Source organism: Lepidochelys kempii, chromosome 11 (genome assembly GCF_965140285.1).
Source record: "Lepidochelys kempii isolate rLepKem1 chromosome 11, rLepKem1.hap1, whole genome shotgun sequence".
Classification (NCBI taxonomy): domain Eukaryota; kingdom Metazoa; phylum Chordata; order Testudines; family Cheloniidae; genus Lepidochelys; species Lepidochelys kempii.
The window spans coordinates 56,760,308-56,782,479 of NC_136390.1; the positions used below are offsets into that span (position 1 = coordinate 56,760,308).

A 22,172-nucleotide genomic window follows, 5' to 3' on the forward strand; every position below is an offset into this window, starting at 1 on the left:
AGATGGAAGGGGTTCTCTCGTGGATGAAGGTAAACTATCTCCCCGAAGTGGTTGATCAGAGAATTCATCCCTTGACCTAGTGCTGTCTACACCGGGCATTATGTTGGTTTAACTGCGTAGCTCAGGTGTGGATTTTTCACACCCCTGAGTGACACAGTTATACCAATCTAATTCCCTAGTGTAGACCAGGCCTTAGAGTCCCATAGATTCAGACTCACTTCCGAATTGGCACTGTAATTTAAAAGAAAACACCCTAGAAACCGTAGATTTTGCTTCACATTACCAAAAGCAGCTTTAATTTATATACAGAAAGTAACAAACCAATCAGATACATATGATTGATCCATTGGATCTAGAAAATCACAGACTGAAGAAAAGCAAAATATTTTCAAGTGCAAGCTTGAAATCTAGTCTTTAAGAAGCAGTAGTCAGAAGGCTTGCTTTAAATAAAAGTGACACACATGCATTTATTTGAAATACATAGCATGCTGGTTAAGAAATTGTGATTCTTCTGTTGAGTTCATAACAGAGTGAATACGAGAACGTGTATAGCAGTAAGAATTTAAATGATGATCAAAGCACACAACATGCAATTATTTTTTTCATTTACTTACTATCTCCAATGGACTTTTGCTTCCAATCTGATTAAAAATGGTAATTAGTATAATTAAAACACAGAATATGAAAACATTTTGGTGCATTACAGATGTTTCTTTTTTAGTTCTTTGCTTTACAATAAACTGCATTACAAATATTTCTTGAAATATTTTTCATGAAATAGGTCTCTGATCTAAAGGTCTTGATCTTGCAGGTCTCTGCTTATATATGTAGCACTACTAAAGCAAATGGGACAACTCACTACTGAAAGTAAATATTCAGGGCCCAGTCTATGTGGAGTCAAACATTTTCTTTATTGGGAAAAAAATAGAAAAGTAGGGGGAAATACTATGGAATACAGATCTATCACTAACCTGTTTGTTCAATGGTTACTGTTACAGATATATGCTTAAAATTATAAAGTGCTTTTTTATGCTAGTAAAAAAACCCTAAAACGTAACTGTTTTTATAATGACAGGTTTCAGAGTAACAGCTGTGTTAGTCTGTATTTGCAAAAAGAAAAGGAGGACTTGTGGCACCTTAGAGACTAACCACGAAAGCTCATGCTCAAATAAATTGGTTAGTCTCTAAGGTGCCACAAGTACTCCTTTTCTTTTTGTTTTTATAATATCAGTGAACACAGAGAGTAAGCAAACTATTAAAAAACCTTTGTTAAAAAACTAGAAAACTCTGTCAGCAACCCAATTATCTCATCAACCCAGACCACAGAAACAAGGATGTTTGTTTACCATTGGATGGAATTTGGACTTGATCTAAAACTAGCAATAAGAAATCATTTTAATGGCTGTGTTACAGGTGATAATTATGTTGCCAATGTGCTATTTAAGGACACATTTTGATTCTCGCATGAGATTTATACACATAATTGCCATTTGTGCTAATGGGAGTTCCATGACTCTCTCCAACACACAGCCATGTGCTAATAGATTCTCTGTAGACTCCACTCTAAGCAAAGTCACGCTAGAATTCTTCCTGTTCCACTAAAAGATTAATCATCAATATGGTGATGCAGGAGACGTTGCTAACTGGTGGTGCCACTAGGAAGGCTCTCTTTGTTAAATACATGTGAAAAATTAATGCTCTTCTGAAAATTGCCTTCAGGAGGGCTAGAATAGAGATCATAATTCTGTCTTCATTATACTTCTTTAAAACAACTGCAGAGATGCAATTATATGTATTATGCTGTAATTTTCCTACCATAATGAACTCAGGTTACGTTGTAAAACACTGTTACACCGTTTCAATTTCAGTAAGGTTCTGTGCATTAACAAAAATAAATTTGCCAACCAATCTTTAATCCAGCAATAATGCTACATATTCTATTTACTGCTGTTCCTACATTTTATTATAGTCCTTGGCACATATCCCACAGCTCTGTACATCTGAAGAAAGAAGATGGCCGGTTATTGCTGTGTGGGGATAGGAGTCTTTTGTCATTGATTTGTGTTATTAATGTTGGGCAGATTTTTTTTTAAATTACATGACATTGTTACATGTGATTTTCCCCTCTAAATTTCAAGCTTTGATTTGGGACAAAAGCGAAGGTATTAAAACAGCTAAAGGGGAAATAAAGGGAACAAAGAGGGAACTAGAGCAGTGAATGAGAGGTCCTAATGTTACATCAATCAGGCAGTTTAGAGGTAGACATGCTGCTCCTTGAGCCACCAGGAAGGTCAAGGAGTCTGACAGCCACCCACTCACCCACTTAGCAGTGCATCTACATTCCAGACCGCAAAGAGATACAGGCATTATTGGCCTGGGTGTATGTATGGCTAGTAGGTACTCTGTGTACTCACATTAAATAAATATCACTGCCTATATTCTTTCGGGTTAAATAATTTAGGCTGACTTGGATGACAATCGTTTTTTAAAAATGCTGTGGGAATTTTCATTTACCCTACTTGGAAATTTTGATGTCTCCAGACAGGACTCAGCGTGACTGTCACTTGGTTTATGACCACTCCCTCTCTTGGTAGGAAAGGACATTTCTCTCCCTCCATTTTATGCCTATATTCGTGTGGTGATGGTGGTTGCAACTACTCTTGGTTAGAGTTATGGTCACATTCCAGCAGCCTGAACCCAGGCATATGCTATTTTCTCAGAATACCTCATGCTATAACAGTAGATCTTTCTTATAGTTAGAAATAAAGGGCCCCATTATTAAAGGGTGAAAGATGATTTCAAGTAGACTTCAATAGAACTAGGATGATTTACACCAGTTGAGGTGCTGCCATCCTTTTGCCTTGTCCATACAGAATCCAATTCTTAAATGTACTCTTCACAATACAGTTTCCAGGGGAGACACCGAAACCCCTCTTTTATTAAAAGCCACTTTTAAAAGGAGGATTAATTATGCAGAGCTTGCCTCCTACAGACCTCCTGTATACGCTCCTGATGGTTCCACTTGCTTCCACAATGCACACTTTTACCCAAAATGTTCCCCTGGAGAAGACCTGCCAGACTCCAACTTCTAAATATCCTGACAACAACTTGAAGTAAAGTGCAGAAAGAAGATACTTTTCCTTCTATACACCTCTTCTCCACCAAGGTAGTAATGCCAATAGAGTCAAGCTCATCCCTGGTACAATCCCGTGGCTCTGGCATCTGGCCTCTGACTCCAGCTCCAACCCTAACCCTGAGCTCCAATTCCTGAATGCTGACTCCAGCTCTAACCACTAGACCTGACTCCTGCTCTAACCACTAGACATGACCACCCACATACTGGTCTCTGACACTAAATCTGGGATTGTTAACAACTCTGGTATCAAAGTCATGAGCAAGTTACTCTACTCATCCCAAACAAGTGCTGTTAAAGATGCTGAAAACACTTATGCATATGCTTCATTTTCAGTTCATGCTTAATTTTTCCAGAATTTAATCTAAAATCTTGAGAGCACTTCATAAAATGTCAAACACTGCATTCTGTACACAGACTTTTATTTACTGAGTAACTATTTTAGACATTTTTAGATAATTTTGGAAAGTTTCAGTGGGATCACTTCTTGTATCCTTCCAGCTATAAAAATCAAGTACCTTAGTTACCAGGAAGCCAATTGTATTTGTCCCTGGGGGAAAGAAAAATTAGAAATAAAATTCTTACATATGATGTCACATTAACATCTCCTATCTTGGGAGCCGCCAGGTCTCGGAATACACCCAGGTGCATGTGCCTTAAGTCACTCACCACTGAACTGTAGCCACCACTTGCTTGAAACACAGCACCCTTGAAGAACCAGAGTGGTAACTGCCTCCAGTCAGTCACAAAGGGGGAAGGTAGAACCGTGTCCTCATAATAAAGAGGTGGAGATGCAGGCAACAAGGAAGCCCAACAGCTGCATCTGGACAAATATCTGAGTCATGGCCAGATGTGGAAATGGAACTTTTGAATGCTTGTCCATACCAAAGGTTAACTTATCACTAATAATTAGCCTCAGCTCCCTGCTGTGATGGATGGATGATTGTTAATAAGGGATATATAAAATTAGCATTAACCATATGACAGATTTACTGGGCTAATGATTTTAGCTTCTTTACATACCAGGTTTACATTGTACTTCCTCTGCATTCTTAAGATGTTTTTCTGAGTGCAGGAGCTCTCTCACACACTTCAACAGACTGCCTCAGTTAAATGAAAGAGACATATCAGGATATGCCTCTTCTATTAGATGTGATTTTCAGTGCAATCATGTTCTCATCCCACCCTCAACTGTATTACAGTTGCATTAATTCACTTTCTGCCTCAGCCAAAATGTAGAATTCATTTGCAGATAGAACAAAGGAGATAATAGATTACAATAAAAAAGAATAATTAATTCTTATGGCCAATCAAAATATTTCACTGCTGCAGAATGACATTTATTTTACGTGCTCTAAACATATATAAAATCAAAGGGGTTTAACTGGCCTTCCAGATAACATTTTAATGTGAAATTACAGTTTAAATTTCACACTTTGCACATCAATTCAGATTTTACATTCATGGCCCATTTCAGTTAAATATACAGGTTTTTTAAAAACATCAGTATTAACTCAGTGATGTTAATCTTACCATGACTCCAAAATATTAGCTAATGACCTCCCTGAATACTAACGGAATCAGTCCAGATTTTAAAAAATGTGTAGGAAAAGAGGTTATTTTTAGCAGAAAGAAAGCAGATGGGAGATACTGACACATTTACTCAGATATGTGTGCCTACCATTCAGTCTTTTATGATTGGCTGGTTACAGATGGAGATAGAATTCAGGTATCCATTCTCATCCCCGTTTCTTTAGCTGCATGATGTTATTCACTGCTGTACAGATATTCCATTAACATCCCAGATGACGTAAGTGCCATCAGGTACAAAAGCCCTCTGACTGAACACTATTTCAGAACAAAATATTATGATGGGGTGACCGTGTAAGCTGTATCTAACTGGGTCAAAAGATTTGCCTTTTCATTATTAATTCCCTTCTCTCCTAACTACCCCCATTCACACACAACACTCAGTTCACTCCAGCTGGTGTGAGAAGATCTAGGATTTCCAACTCGATGCCCTGAGGCAGGCAGATACTACACACATAGGATCATAGAATATCAGGGTTGGAAGGGACCTCAGGAGGTCATCTAGTCCAACCCCCTGCTCAAAGCAGGACCAATCCCCAACTAAATCATCCCAGCTAGGGCTTTGTCAAGCCTGACCTTAAAAATATCTAAGGAAGGAGATTCCACCACCTCCCTAGGTAATGCATTCCAGTGCTTCACCACCCTCCTAGTGAAAAAGTTTTTCCTAATATCCAACCTAAATCTCCCCCACTGCAACTTGAGACCATTACTCCTAGTTCTGTCATCAGCTACCACGGAGAACAGTCTAGATCCATCCTCTTTGGAACCCCCTTTCAGGTAGTTGAAAGCAGCTACCAAATCACCCCTCATTCTTCTCTTCCGCAGACTAAACAATCCCAGTTCCCTCAGCCTCTCCTCATAAGTCACATGTTCCAGTCCCCTAATAATTTCTGTTGCCCTCCGCTGGAGTCTTTCCAATTTTTCCACATCCTTCTTGTAGCGTGGGGCCCAAAACTGGACACAGTACTCCAGATGAGGCCTCACCAATGTCGAATAGAGGGGAACGATCACGTCTCTCGATTTGCTGGCAATGCCCCTACGTATATATCCCAAAATGCCATTGGCCTTCTTGGCAACAAGGGCACACTGTTGACTCATATCCAGCTTCTCATCCACTGTAACCCCTAGGTCCTTTTCTGCAGAACTGCTGCCGAGCCATTCGGTCCCTAGTCTGTAGCGGTGCATGGGATTCTTCCGTCCTAAGTGCAGGATTCTGCACTTGTCCTTGTTGAACCTCATCAGATTTCTTTTGGCCCAATCCTCTAATTTGTCTAGGTCCCTCTGTATCCTATCCCTACCCTCCAGCGTACCTACCTCTCCTCCCAGTTTAGTGTCATTTGCAAACTTGCTGAGGGTGCAATCCACACCATCCTCCAGATCATTTATGAAGATATTGAACAAAACCAGCCCGAGGACCCATCCTTGGGGCACTCCACTTGATACCGGCTGCCAACTAGACATGGAGCCATTGATCACTACCCGTTGAGCCCGACACAAAGGATGGACAGGTAACATTTCCTTGCTGCCCTCCCTCAAAGGTTCCACTGGAGAGCAAGAGCAGGGGAGGCAACTTTAAGTCACCGTTGAGACTCCCTCACAGCCCTACCAGTTTAGACTGACCAGGGAATATATCCCAGCTGCCTAGGCCACACCCCTCCAAAGCTAGCAACTCCTACTTTGGGGCCTGGGTTGGAAGAAGGGAGATTGTCATGCCTTAATATGCCCAGTCTTTTTGCCCCACCCCACTTTCCAGTGTCAAGAGTCCTGCTTTACATTGGGAGAAGCTTACACTTCTTAATAAAACACATACACTCACAGCATTATATGTGCACCACACATCTTAATTGTAAGGTTGGACATTTTTCTAAAATCACCTTCCTGTTCGTTATGTGAATACGGAGGGGCTGAGTTTCTGAGTGTACTTCAGATCACTGATGCTTTGAGGATAGAATCTCGCTTTCAGTTATACATGTGCAACCTCAACCTTACAGAAAAGCATAATTGTGAGCAGAAATTAACCTTAATTATTCGAAGAATCTGGAATGATTTATTTAATCTTAACGAGAGTTGAGGGAGCTCCTTTGTTCCTAGGATAGGGTCCACAATGAATAACAGAGAAGCCAAAAAAAATCATATTCCATGGACAATTATCCTTTCCCCAACTGAAACCAAGGAATTTTTTTTAAATAATGCTGATAAAAGTAGGATGCTTAAGGAAACATGGATCAGTTCTCCTAACTAATTTATCTCCATTTTATATCGTCTCTTCCTTTTTATATCTTTTAATTAAGAAGTGACCAATTATTTGAAGTAGGGTTTTTTTATATACAGTTTAGGTCAGAAACCACCATAAAACAGAAAAACATGAATATAACCAGTCCTTTGGAAAGTCTGATGAATTGCAGAATGCTTGAAGCAAGCAATCCTATGCATCAATCCACAGATTCAACCTTGGGGTTAATTAGAATTGAATGCTTCCTGCAACATTAACTAAGGAGTCCTGTAACAGGTAGCCCAACCCTCCAGACATTAAGAGTCAAGTCGCCCTGTTTTGTATCTCCTTCCCCACACCAAGAGCACTCCCCACCCCAGGGCAAGTTCTACCCTGGGGGGGGAGGGGGAGAGATTTATATTTTCCTCCATTTAGTGATGCTTTCAGCTTTGGGACTGCAGGGTTTGGGAACTCTCCAATTCTCCATCCAGTTCACTAACCATGATAAGCAGGTGATCTCTTTCTTCTAGGGTTGCCTGATACTCCTCAGCCAGCTCACTCCTTTCCCTCAAGGTCAGCTGCCTGGCCTCCTCCAATGCAGCCATTTTCTCCTGATACTTCTCTTTCAGAAAGGTCAGCCTTTCACTCTTCTCCCCTATCAGCCATGTGTCACACCTCTTGGCAGCAGTACCAGGTTCTGCCGTGACTGCAGCATCCACCCTTATGCAGCCTCCAGGTATGTGAACTGTTCATACACGCTCCTGGCTGACGTTTTCTGCTGCTTGACTTCTTGGACCCAAGCCTGCAGCTGCTCTGCTTTATTCAACTCATTAGCCTCCTCCTCCATTCTGTGCTTAAGTTCTTTAACTCGGTACCTGATCCTCTCTGGCTCATCCTTCCAACCCAGTGTCATCTCCCCCAACTTGGTTAGGGAAACGATTTTTCCCTCTGGAGCTGGCACTTCTGGCAGCAGACTATAGCATTCCCCTGCCTAGCTTATGGGCTTCTGATGCTACAACAAAATGCTTCTTGGCCTTTTTCTCCTTAGGCCTCTGTGTTGGGAATCTGCTGCACCCTCTCACCCTTCATCCATCTGGCCAGGGATTATCTTCCTTATACTGCAGGGCTTTCCTCAACTGCTTCTTCAAAGGGCAGACTTAATGTGCTCAGCCTTTCCACACTTATAGCATTTAGGTGGCCTCTTCCCCCCTTTCCTCCGATCCATCCTTCAGCATTCCTCTGATTCTGACTGGACCACCTCTAGAATCAGGTTGCCACCCTGGGCATTCAAACTGGCCACCCTGGGCATTCAAACAAGTCTGTCCTTGTTTCCCACACTAGAAACAGAAGCCCAGTGCATACCTTTCCACTGATCACGTGCTGTTGATTTTGCTGGGCTACCCACAGCACCTCCTGTTGTCTGCTGATCTTGCAGAAGTTGCAAGAGGACAACCTGGATTTGCTGTTGTCACATCAGATAATGCAGTATTTCTTCCATCTTGTTCTCCAGCGCTACCCCGTTGTTGCTTCCGTCCTTGACAGGAAGGGGTTCAGAGATCCTGGCGACTGCACCAATCTGTAGCAGTGTGGCTGCTATTGCCTCCTGAGCTCCCCCTCACAGACAGGGGTGCCTCTGCCATTCCCCATCCCTGTTTTCTCCTTCATGGGGCTCCTTAAAAGCCATGCAGTCTAAAGGAAAAATTAAAATATTCCCTACCTGGGGTCCAATTTATTTAGTCCTGAGACACGCACTGGTTCTTCTGACCCCAAAGTGTCTCTTTTCCCTTAGTTGGGAAGTTCTTGCTTTCTTTCCCAAACCAGGGCCACAGTTCAATGTCTCCACAGAAGCCAGTCTTGCCCCCTGCAGCTGCTTCTTCAAGCAAGCTACCACTTCGCAGGCTCCTGTTTTCTGAGAATCCCCCACTCACTGCAGCCACCTGCTGCTCTTTATAGGGAATTAGCAGCTCTCACACAGGTCTAGCTCCTTTAATGATCAGGGTTGGCTGGCCCCAGGCCCTCCAGCCATTAAGGGGCAAGCCACCCCTGTTACAAGTCACTCTTGTTGTTTATGGTAGAGGAGATGATCAGATTGGGCATGATTCTAAATCTCAGTCTAGGATGAAGAAAAGATTTTGTATTTTCTTTCCCTCCAATGAATACATGGAGGGTGAAGAATGGGAATCAGAATTTGATGACTTACTCTTCTTCCTTGTGTTACATGGAAAAGGAGGGGCTTGTAGTACAAAAAAAATCATGAAGGGAAATGAAAAAAAATTAAGGGCTGGTTTGTTAAACTAAGAAAAACCGTGGCAATCTACTGCAGTCAATAGCTAAAATAAAGGTTGTGGTTCCAGACAAAATCCTAGACATACCTCTCTTGTTCAGGGCACACTAAATTATAACCAAACCGTGCCAGGGTCTCCCACAACACACACTGCTCCTGTTCCTTTTCACCTGAACTGTAAAGATTTATATCTTAGCACCCAGACACACAATATTCTACCACTTCTCCACAAAATAATCAGGGTACATGACAGCATTGTCACCAGTGATGATTTTACATTGGCTCCACTGCAAGTCATAGCATAGTGGATGTGCTGGGGATGGAACTTCTCCATTATGGCCTCTCTGGCTCGTGCTACAAGCAGTACCAAGGAGGCGGCTATAACTCTTCAGACTGCCTTAGTTATTTCAGGGTCCATTTTGGCCAGGGGAACAGCCAAAGATGGTCAAGATGCAAAGCTGTCACAAAGCCCCCTTTGTCTTCTCCCCCTTGCTTCTGGGAGGCACAACACATAATCTGACCCAGTGCGACAGGGTGCAGCCCCAGAACTCAGACAAACGAGAACGAGGGATCAGAGCAGAATATGTTTGCTTTCCTTGCATGTCTGTATCATTTCTAAATGAAAGATCCACACAAGGACAGCCTCCCAAACAGGACAGGACACATGAGAACATTGCTAGGAGGAGGCACCAAACAAGGGAAGCCTGGCAGCAATGACAAGGGAGAGGGGACATGTATGCTCACAAATTAAGGGGGAGAGTTAATAAGGCTTAATGCTCCACCTAAAACTTGGATTTAGAGCTGCCATAGGGAAATTTCAATTTAGAGCTTCCTTGATTTTGTGACTTTGATGTAGACCATCAACACAATTTCCCATATGGCAACTGTGACTAATACTATGCATATTATGAAAAGTAGTCCCTGTGTATTGTGCCGTCACCCCTTTTAATACAGAAATAATTTGGCCTGTTAAACAAACCAAGGAAGCAAAAAAAAGGTTCTAAAAAGGCACCAGATGCCTCTGTTTTACGGGACTGAGTACACATAAAATTTTATTTCTCAACTTTACGCCATTTTTGGTATGATTAGAGCCAACAAAACATCCAACAATATAAATAAAATCTTCATCATACTTCAAATTTCAAGCACTTCAGCTAATCTGCATCACATGCTATTCATTTTTACAATTCAGAGCTTTTTATAAATTCACACTATATAATTTTCTAGCAACTCTGCTTTTTTTCCTGACAAGTATATCCTTTCCCTACCTGATATGGTTAAACATATGAAAATTAGGGAGTATAATGTTGACATGGACTATGGCAATACTGCAATTACTGCATAATACGTAAGAAAAGGTACTACACTTTTGTGCAGTTGATAGTAAGGAGTGTCATGCTACCATTACTCAGCTTCATTAGATCATTCAGTTAATGTGTTGTCTATGATGAATAGCCACATAAAAAAAAACACATTTAAGTAATGTTTTGACTGCAATCAAAACTCTCCAAAGCCATGCTACACTTAGGCTCTGATCCAGTGAAGCATGTAACGTGTGCTTAAGTCCCATTGATCTTGTGTGTTTAAGTGTTTTGTTGAACAGTGATTGGATTAATCATGTATTTTATAGCTAACCCATGCTTAAGTACTTTGTTGAATTGGAGCCTTAAACAAACACATACCACATGTTCAACACCACCTAAACACAAAGACCCAAACTCTGCTCCCATTCCTATAGGCAAGGACATTTCTAACCAGAGATCAACCCATTATGGTTCCCCTGTGCAGGGGAGAGAGGCTTTGGGTCTGTATCTCCTGCAGCTGCAGTCCTCCTTAATGGCTCTTTTCATAGCAATGCAAAAGGACAGCTGGGACTGGAGCACGTCCAGTACGCCCATGACTTCATGGACAAGATAGAACAACTAGCTTTGCGCTCCATGCCTCTGGAAAACGGGGTGGGAGAAAGGGAGGAGAATGCCACCTGTCTGCCCCCACATGAGGGCCATTTACTCTGGCTTTGTGCAGGGATCAAGGATCTATGTTGAAAGGGCCATAACAATGCCAAGTTACATCTGGTTCTGAATATTTGTCTGCAGTGTACCTTCCTCTACATTTCTTCAGCATCATGAACATCTATGGTGCTCAAACAATAACAATCCTGTAGAGTTCATAACATGCCCGTGAACATCTTCTGAAAATGGATGTCTTAGCACTGATTGAGCTGACTCACCAATTCCAAACACTGTCTATGGCCATAAGCAGCAGCATAGTGCACTGTATTGTACCCTTCTTTGTCTTGGATCGATGGATTGGCATCCTTTTGAAGCAGGAACTCTAGACACCTGTGAATAATGTACACATTTAAATTACAGATCATACCATTTAACAGAATCATCTCCATTGCAACTATGAGCAATACTAAAGCCTCTTTTCTAAAAGGCTGGCTATTCAATATTATGTTCCTTACAGAATCTCGTACCACACAAGAGTTTTCCTGCCTTAAACTTCTGTGCAGCAGTATCTGCTGGTCTTGGAGTAGCTTGTTTGATACTGTGACACTCTGTATCCCAAAGCAACACCATGACACCACCATATATACCATGAGGATATGATTATGGTATGTCTTATATGAAGTATGTCATGTAAAGTATCAATGGAAAAGTTATGATTTGCTGAATATGATGACCCTATTTGTACGAATGTATCGTTTTTGTATCTAAAGTTATGGATATTGACTATGTACCAGTATTTCAAATGTGTTTGCTCCTGGGTAACACCAACAAGGTAGTTTACATCCAGTGTAGCCAGCACATTGTGGATGAACCATTCAAGGTGATGGCCTATTAAGACACACTATAGGCCACAGGAGAACCTTATCTCTACCTGATGGGTTTTCCTGTGAATGCTTCAGCCAGTATATGGATAATGGCTGCTATGACTCATCAAAACATGCAAGGGCATGTGACTAGATCATGTGATACTGGACTCCATCCTGTGCCTGTACTTTGTCATTACTGATATAGTTCAAAATTTACTGATCAAAATCACAGGTATCTAAACTAATCCAGTAGCTGGCTGACTCTGAACTCAATGGCAAATGAGCTATGATCCTAAATACATATCTTTTGAATTCTTTTGATAGTGATAATTTCTCTATCTGAATCAAATATTTTCTGGGTACTCGCTGGGTCATCTATCAGAGTTTAATTTTTTACCCCTCTGGAAAAAGATTTCAAAACGTTTTCTTTATAGATATTTAGGTCAGAAGGGACCATTATGATCATCTAGTCTGACCTCCTGCACAACGCAGGCCACAGAATTTCACCCACCACTCCTGCAAAAAACCTCACACCTGTATCTGTGCTACTGACGTCCTCAAATCGTAGTTTAAAGACTTCAAGGAGTAGAGAATCCTCCAGCAAGCGACCCGTGCCTCATGCTACAGAGGAAGGCGAAAAACCTCCAGGGCCTCTTCCAATCTGCCCTGGAGGAAAATTCCTTCCTGACCCCAAATATGGCGATCAGCTAAACCCTGAGCATATGGGCAAGATTCATCAGCCAGATTCTACAGAAAATTCTTTCCTGGGTAACTCGGATCCCACCCCATCTAATATCCCATCACAGGCCCATTGGGCCTATTTACCATGAATATCTAATTACCAAAACCATGTTATCCCATCATACCATCTCCTCCATTTCTTTGTCACTCTCTTCCACATGTCACAACCATGCAGTCAAACTAATGTAAAACTATTATCAACAACAGCTGTAAACAGGGGAGTTTGAGTGGGAGTTCTGTTGGAGGAGAAGGTATTTGTGTGTTTGTGTTTCGTTTTGTATGGTTAGTATCTGTATGTGCAGGGGCTTTGTGCTGGGAGAGAAGCTGAGCCCTGATTAGGGGGCGGGGCTTCCCTGACTAGGGGTCCTATAAAGGTAGCAGCCAGTCAGGCAGCGGCACAGGAGCTAGCAAACAGAGCTGTAAACAGGGGAGTTTGAGTGGGAGTTCTGTTGGAGGAGAAGGTATTTGTGTGTGTTTGGTTCTGTATAGGTGGTATCTGTATGTGTAGGGGCTTTGTGTTGGGAGAGAAGCTGAGCCCTGATTAGGGGGCGGGGCTTCCCTGACTAGGGGTCCTATAAAGGTAGCAGCCAGTCTGGCAGCGGCACAGGAGCTAGCAAACAGACCTGTAAACAGGGGAGTTTGAGTGGGAGTTCTGTTGGAGGAGAAGGTATTTGTGTGTGTTTGGTTTTGTATTGGTGGTATCTGTATGTGTAGGGGCTTTGTCCTGGGAGAGAGGCTGAGCCCTGATTAGGGGGCGGGGCTTCCCTGGGTAGGGGTCCTATAAAGGTAGCAGCCAGTCAGGCAGCGGCACAGGAGCTAGCAAACAGAGCTGTAAACAGGGGAGTTTGAAAGGGGAGTTTGTCTTGTGGTGCTTGTGTGGGGTTTGGTTTTGCTGTGGGTGGTGGTGTTTTGGTGTGGTTTGTGTTTCCCAGATTAACAGGATTTAGGTGGGAAGGCTATGACAGATTCAGAGGTGGCAGTGGGAGTGACCCATGTAGCAGATGACACAATGAAGATGACTGGATGTGGAAGCTGTGGTATGTACATGATCCTGGAGGGGGCACCTGGTAAGAGTTTTGTCTGCATGAAATGCCGTCTGATAGAGCTGATGGAGGAAAAGATCAGAGGTTTGGAGATGCAGGTGGAAAGTCTGGTAGAGTTTAGGAAGGGGTTTGAGCAGATTATGGAGCAAAGACATGAGGTATCTGAAGGGAAAAGCTCAGACTTGCAGATGGAAGCAGGACTAGGGAATTTTGAGGGGAGACTGGGTGAGGAAAGTGGTCAGTGGAAGCATGTGACTAAAAGAACTAGGCAGAGGAAAAGACGGGCTAGTGAAGGAGAAATAGAGCTTCAGAATAGGTTTGCAGAGTTGGAAAATGAAGAAGGGGCTCAGCAGGTAGTCACTGAAGGTGACAGGGCAAGGAAGAAGAGAAGAGCGGTTAGTCCTATAGGAAAAGGGGAAGAGTTAATGGAGATTACACCAAATATGAGCCCCAGGAGGATACAGGATGGGTTAAAAAGGATTACAAGGGAGAATGGGAATGGAAAAAACTTGCAGCCAGAGGGAACAGGGGATAGACTGGAGAATAGCACCGTCACTAGGAAAAGGCAGGTCTATGTGATTGGGGACTCTTTATTGAGAAGAATAGATAGGCCTGTAACCAGAGCTGATCCAGAAAATAGGAGGGTGTGCTGTCTTCCAGGTGCTAAGATACGGGATGTAGACCTGAGGTTAAAAAGGATTCTAAAGGGAGCGGGAAAGAATCCCCTAATTATCCTTCATGTGGGAACAAATGATACGGCTAGATTCTCACTGGAAAGTATTAAGGGAGACTATGTTAGGCTGGGGAGGACGCTTAAGGAAATTGAGGCTCAGGTGATCTTTAGTGGGATTTTGCCTGTTCCTAGAGAAGGGCAACAAAGGTGTGACAAGATTATGACTATCAATAGATGGCTTAGGCAGTGGTGCTATAAGGAGGGCTTTGGGATGTATGGCCATTGGGAGGCATTCATGGATAGAGGACAGTTCTCTCGGGATGGACTTCATCTGAGTAGGGAAGGAAATAGACTTCTAGGATGGAGGCTGGCACAACTGATTAAGAGAGCTTTAAACTAGGAATTTGGGGGAGATGGTTGGGAGATGTCCAGGTAATCTCCACGCCAGAATTTAGCATAGAGTGGAAAGAAAATGAAGTAAGAGTGGATACAGCTGTAGGTAGGAGGAAGGGCAGTGTAGATACAAGTCTAATAGGTTATACTGGTAGTAAAATAACCGTGCCTAATAGGGTACAGAATGTGAGTGAGGCCAAACAGCAAAAATTAAGATGTTTGTACACTAATGCAAGGAGCCTAGGTAACAAAATGGAGGAACTAGAGTTACTGGTGCAGGAAGTGAAACCAGATATTATAGGTATAACAGAGACCTGGTGGAATAGTAGTCATGACTGGGCTACAGGTATTGAAGGGTATGTGCTGTTTAGGAAAGACCGAAATAAAGGTAAAGGTGGTGGAGTAGCACTGTATATCAATGATGAGATAGAATGTAAAGAAATAAGAAGCGATGAAATGGATATGACTGAGTCTGTCTGGGCAATAATTAAATTGGGGAAGAAAACTATTAGAGCCTCCCCTGGGATAGTGCTTGGGGTGTGCTATAGACCGCCGGGATCTAATTTGGATATGGATAGAGCCCTTTTTAATGTTTTTAATAAAGTAAATACTAATGGAAACTGTGTGATCATGGGAGACTTTAACTTCCAAGATATAGACTGGAGGATGAGTGCTAGTAATAATAATAGGGCTCAGATTTTCCTAGATGCGATAGCTGATGGATTCCTTCAACAAGTAGTTGCTGAACCGACTAGAGGGGATGCCATTTTAGATCTGGTCTTGGCGAGTAATGAGGATCTCATAGAGGAAATGGTTGTAGGGGATAATCTTGGCTCAAGTGATCATGAGCTAATTCAGTTCAAACTGAATGGAAGGATTAACAAAAATAAATCTGCAACTAGGGTTTTTGATTTCAAAAGGGCTGACTTTCAAAAATTAAGGAAATTAGTTAGGGAAGTGGATTGGACTGAAGAATTTATGGGTTTAAAGGTAGAGGAGGCCTGGGATTATTTTAAATTAAAGCTGCAGAAGCTATCGGAAGCCTGCATCCCAAGAAAGGGGAAAAAATTCATAGGCAGGAGTTGTAGACCAAGCTGGATGAGCAAGCATCTTAGAGAGGTAATTAAGAAAAAGCAGAAAGCATATAGGGAGTGGAAGAAGGGAGGGATCAGTAAGGAAAGCTACCTTATTGAGGTCAGAATATGTAGGGATAAAGTGAGACAGGCTAAAAGTCAAGTAGAGTTGGACCTTGCAAAGGGAATTAAAACCAATAGTAAAAGGTTCTATAGTCATATAAATAGGAAAAAAACAAAGAAAGAAGAAGTGGGACCGCTAAAAACTGAGGATGGAGTGGAGGTCAAGGATAATCTAGGCATGGCCCAATATCTAAACAAATACTTTGCCTCAGTCTTTAATAAGACTAAAGAGGATCTTAGGGATAATGGTAGCATGATAAATGGGAATGAGGATATGGAGGTAGACATCACCATATCTGAGGTAGAAGCGAAACTCAAACAGCTTAATGGGGCTAAATCGGGGGGCCCAGATAATCTTCATCCAAGAATATTAAAAGAATTGGCACAAGAAATTGCAAGCCCATTAGCAAGAATTTTTAATGAATCTGTAAATTCAGGGGTTGTACCATATGATTGGAGAATTGCTAACATAGTTCCTATTTTTAAGAAAGGGAAAAAAAGTGATCCAAGTAATTATAGGCCTGTTAGTTTGACATCTGTAGTATGCAAGGTCTTGGAAAAAATTTTGAAGGAGAAGGTAGTTAAGGACATTGAAGTCAATGGTAAATGGGACAAAATACAACATGGTTTTACAAAAGGTAGATCGTGCCAAACCAACCTGATTTCCTTCTTTGAGAGAGTAACAGATTTTTTAGATAAAGGAAACGCAGTGGATCTAATTTATTTAGATTTTAGTAAGGCGTTTGATACTGTGCCACATGGGGAATTATTAGTTAAATTGGATAAGATGGGCATCAATAGGAAAATTGAAAGGTGGATAGGGAATTGGTTAAAGGGGAGACTACAACGGGTCCTACTGAAAGGTGAACTGTCAAGTTGGAGGGAGGTTACCAGTGGAGTTCCTCAAGGATCAGTTTTGGGACCAATCTTATTTAATCTTTTTATTACTGACCTGGGCACAAAAAGTGGGAGTGTGCTAATAAAGTTTGCAGATGATACAAAGCTGGGAGGTATTGCTAATTTAGAGAAGGACAGGGATACCCTACAGGAGGATCTGGATGACCTTGTAAACTGGAGTAATAGGAATAGGATGAAATTTAATAGTGAGAAGTGTAAGGTCATGCATTTAGGGATTAATAACAAGAATTTTAGTTATAAGCTAGGGACGCATCAACTAGAAGTAACGGAGGAGGAAAAGGACCTTGGAGTATTGGTTGATCATAGGTTGACTATGAGCTGCCAATGTGATATGGCTGTGAAAAAAGCTAATGTCGTCTTGGGATGCATCAGGAGAGGTATTTCCAGTAGGGATAAGGAGGTTTTAGTACCGTTATATAAGGCACTGGTGAGACCTCACCTGGAATACTGTGTGCAGTTCTGGTCTCCCATGTTTAAGAAGGATGAATTCAAACTGGAACAGGTACAGAGAAGGGCTACTAGGATGATCCGAGGAATGGAAAACTTGTCTTATGAAAGGAGACTCAGGGAGCTTGGCTTGTTTAGCCTAACTAAAAGAAGGTTGAGGGGAGATATGATTGCTCTCTATAAATATATCAGAGGGATAAATACCAGAGAGGGAGAGGAATTATTTAAACTCAATACCAATGTGGACACAAGAACAAATGGATATAAACTGGCCACTAGGAAATTTAGATTAGAAATTAGACGAAGGTTTCTAACCATCAGAGGAGTGAAGTTTTGGAATAGCCTTCCGAGGGAAGTAGTGGGGGCAAAAGATCTATCTTGCTTTAAGATTAAACTCTAAGTTTATGGAGGAGATGGTATGATGGGATAACATGGTTTTGGTAATTAAATATTCATGGTAAATAGGCCCAATGGCCTGTGATGGGTTTTTAGATGGGGTAAGATCCAAGTTACCCGGGAAAGAATTTTCTGTAGTATCTGGCTGATGAATCTTGCCCATATGCTCAGGGTTTAGCTGATCGCCATATTTGGGGTCGGGAAGGAATTTTCCTCCAGGGCAGATTGGAAGGCCCTGGAGGTTTTTCGCCTTCCTCTGTAGCATGGGGCACGGGTCACTTGCTGGAGGATTCTCTGCTCCTTGAGGTCTTCAAACTACAATTTGAGGACTTCAATAGCACAGATATAGGTGTGAGGTCTTTTTTAGGAGTGGTGGGTGAAATTCTGTGGCCTGCATTGTGCAGGAGGTCAGACTAGATGATCATAATGGTCCCTTCTGACCTAAATATCTATGAATCTATGAACAGTGTCATTTTAAACAAAAACACTGCATAAAAACATCAGATTTGAACACAGTAATACTTGTTGAGGACACTGGGTTATATTTTCCTTGCAACATACAAACCCAGTGTATTGCATTTAAATAAAATAGTGTGTGATATTAAAGAATTATTAGAGTATCAATGCAATAAACATGTAGTTAGGGAAAGCAACAAGCATGGAAACAGAATTGGTAAATACATTTATACATCAAAGAGCAGTTTACTCTGGTTAACTCCCAATAGTATCAGGCATTTGTAGCAGAGCAATGAGTGAACAAGATAGGAGTGTAAACTGCAGCCCAAAGAAGCAGAGCGATTCTCTAAAAATGGAGTCTGCTGTATTGACACCAAACTTACAATGCAGCTTCTTTTTCCTTCATCTCATTGGCTCTTTCAAGTTCTTCGGCATTTTCATGGGAGTTACCTAAAATATTCTTTCTTCTTAACATAAGGGATAGAAAAATGCAACTCGTTTTCAAAATGTCATATCAGTGATTTTGGTGTAATTTACCACCCCCACTCTCTCCTCCAATCAAGTGACCACTTCTTGGCATTAGTCAGGTTAAATAAAGGGCCTAGCATATAAGCTAATCACAGTCCCAAACATTGAACACACCTAAAATATACCAGCTCTTCATTCTGTATGTCAACTTCCAAAGTAATCAAAAAGTTTTGATTTCTATCAGAACCAGTTTGTTCATCACTTTCTGGAACTTTCTGTTTCTCCACACCTGCCCCTTGCCCTCAAAGACTCTTCTTTGCAATCCTGTGTTCCCCATCTCCATCCTCTACCCATGGTAACTTGCTGTACTTCCCTGTTGACCAAGGAATAGAACCCTGTGAAATTTTAACCACCAGCACTAAATTGGCCTGTCTTGACTGTGCTCTCGAAGGGTTGCTGACAGTTCCCACACTCTGCTAAAGTTCTAGGCAACACTATGATGACACTCCAGCAAAACTCTTTAGACATGTAAAGGGCTGAACAAATATTCAAACTTTTGAGCCTACTGGAAAGTGGAGTGTCTCTGGCAATGTTACATGAAGGGGATCAGTCTGGTGGGGATGGCTGGTAGTGGGTTAAATTTTGTAGACAGACATTATTTGACTCTCAGGACTGGAGAAATCAAGAGCCAAGAAAGAAAAAAAAGTTTCTGAACTGCTATGAACCTTCACAAATATTTGACTCAAAAACACAGTTTGGTCTAGTTGGATTTTTTGCCAAACTAATTTGCCCATAACTAATTTTAGTCTCTATCCAACACATGTATTCCAGACTGGATTTTGAGCAGTACAGAATGGTGCATCTCTTCAAAACATTCAGTGTCCCATCCTCCACATCCAGATTTGACACTATGTAACCCAATAATGATCCCAATTCTGTCTGAAATCCAGTAGGATTTCAGACATTATAGATATTTGAGATATGCAGAATATGTACCATTAATTGATACAGGATGTTCCCTGACTATTACTCATGTGTCGTGCCTCAGAAGTAAATGAACCATTCAATGCTGTAAAAGTGTTAGAGGATGGCACATGCATTGACCATGGACCCAAATATTCCCAGCCACAGTTAAAGGCTGTATCTGCTAACCACATTCAGATGATCTCACTTAAATCTATTAATAAGTCTCAACAAGTGGGGTGGAGGGAGAGTCTGTGCTGATCTGCAGAGGCAATACATTCAGAAATCTCCATTTACTGGTATGCGGCCTATCTATTTCATTAAAATGCATTTGTGAATTCTCAGTGTAGGAATGGATACATTCAACTGAGAAGAAGTCAAGACAGCTAAATCTCTGGTAGAACAAACTTTTAGTCCTTCCTGAACTGCTCATTACTGGGCTGGATACAAAGAAGAATCATCTTCAATGGTCTTTGGACCTAAATAGCCTGACCTCTGGAATTTTTTTTCCATATGTTGAAATAGTCATGACGACCTACAAAATGGCAATGAACATAAAATAATCATCCGGCATAAATTCAGGGTAAGGCCACAAAAGCATAGTATCATTCCATAGCATTCTAAAGGCAGATCAGTAAGGGAATTCTTGAATCTTATTCACTCATCTAAGTGATACAGTGGCTACTAAAAGGACAATATAAGAAGACAAGAACACTCCCCATGATGTTCAAATCCAATGCTCCAGTTGGAACTAAGTGTGAAATGTGTTTTTTCTGTGAAAAATGACAGGGGGAGGAGGGGAGAGAAGAAGATGCATCCATGTGTGCTGTGTCTCAGGGCCTTCCACATCAAATTTGCTCAGTGTTTTCTAACTGCGAGCTCCTTCTGCAGTCTCCAAGATTCAACAGTCCGTGCTAACTGTAAGCAACAGGAGTAGTGGGGTCAGACAACCTTACTCGTCTTGAGATGGAGCATGATGAATTCATGATTGGGATTACATGACAGGACTGCCTGTAATTTAGGACTGGACTCAATGACCCAGGATACACCTTCCAGTCCTAAATTCCTTTGTTCCCCTCTCAAAGAATGGGAAGGGGTAGGATTAGTTCCAAGCTCTATGACACCACCAGGCGAAACAGCAGGCAAGGATGACATATACCATGGCCGATAAACATGGTCTTTACTGTAATTGTTAGATTCAGAAGTCTTAGCAGGCTTAAATGCTTTTTTCTATTGCTGGGGTTGGCACCCAAAGAGATAAGAGGACTGAGGAGATTCCGAAATGAGACAGATGACAACTTTGGTCTGAAAGATGGGTGAGAAAACCCTAGGGACTTAGCCATAGATCTAGTATCTAGTTTTCTAATTTCAATAGATTTAGTATTACCTCGGGGTCTCTAGAGAGCAAATCAAAAACATTAGAGTGCAACATCTTGAGGCAACCCAAACAGTCTGAGCCATAAAACATTGTGAAGTATAACTGCTGATGCCAGAGAATGAGCAACAGTGCTAGACATGTCCAGCAACATGTGTCTCACCTTTTAACTTCTCCGGAAAGGGTCATCTCACAGGAAATTTTTACTCCATAAGACGACATTCTATAGAGGTCCATCGCCACCTGATAGTTTAGTATCTTTTTGGATATGCACATTGCAAAAGCCACCAACAAAGAAGATCATTTTCAAAGCTGGCCTAGTTTATGTGATTCTCTATCCGGGGGTGGGGGTGGGGGGGGGAGGTGTCATGTGAAGGTACTGCCCCCCTTCACTATCTTGAAAGCCATAGAAACAACCAGGAGTGCAACGAGGGAAAAGCAATCTTACTGATGTTTGGGGACTTGACTAAATGAATCAGGCTTTCTGCTGCTGCTAAAACTGGCTTGATGCATCCTAATCTTGGCCCAGGGCCTGTTTACAGGCAGGGCCCTGACTTCTTTCAGTACAAGGAGTAACAGCTCCTGATGGAGACATACCTAGAAACTTCCACTTGCCTTCCCTCTACTCTATCATATACTAGGGATGGATGTACAGGAAGTGCAGTCCTTTGAAGACCCTGCTGCTGCCTCATGGGTAGGACCATATGGATCTGAGGGTGATGTTCATATACTTCCTATCTGTTTTACTGCAGGGAATGGTTCTGTGGTTTGCAATGGCCTGGCACACAACCTTCTACAGTGGGGCTACGCAGAGGCCATTTAAAGAGAGCAATGAAGCTTTTTGAAGGTGTTATACTGGAAATGAATTGTATGTCAAACAATTTGTTACAAGACTTAAATGTATACGAAACTAAAGTGAATGATCCCTTAGACCAGGAGAGAAGCAGAGAAGGAACAGAGAGAACTGTGTGGGGATATCTAACAGGAAATGAAAACAGCAGACTAATGGTTTTAAATTCCAAAGGAGACCTAACGCTATAATCAAGGCCATTTGATCTATGCTTCC

At 41.8% G+C, this 22,172-nt stretch overlaps 1 protein-coding gene across 11 annotated transcripts in view; it reads right to left on the bottom strand.

The window, feature by feature from the left end:
- ANKRD44 (ankyrin repeat domain 44) overlaps nucleotides 1–22,172 on the bottom strand; it is a 215,680-nt gene that overhangs the window by 51,072 nt on the left and 142,436 nt on the right. For 7 of the 11 annotated variants that reach the window (XM_078848004.1, XM_073306269.2, XM_073306270.2 and 4 more), the window contains 3 exons: nucleotides 18,684–18,767; nucleotides 11,450–11,561; nucleotides 615–641 (listed from right to left, as the gene is read on the bottom strand). In XM_078848004.1, the coding sequence (XP_078704130.1) occupies nucleotides 615–641; nucleotides 11,450–11,561; nucleotides 18,684–18,767 (223 nt within the window). The remainder of the gene's footprint in view (nucleotides 1–614; nucleotides 642–11,449; nucleotides 11,562–18,683; nucleotides 18,768–22,172) is intronic. The other 4 variants (XM_073306276.2, XM_073306275.2, XM_073306272.2 and 1 more) reach the window with 1 other exon arrangement.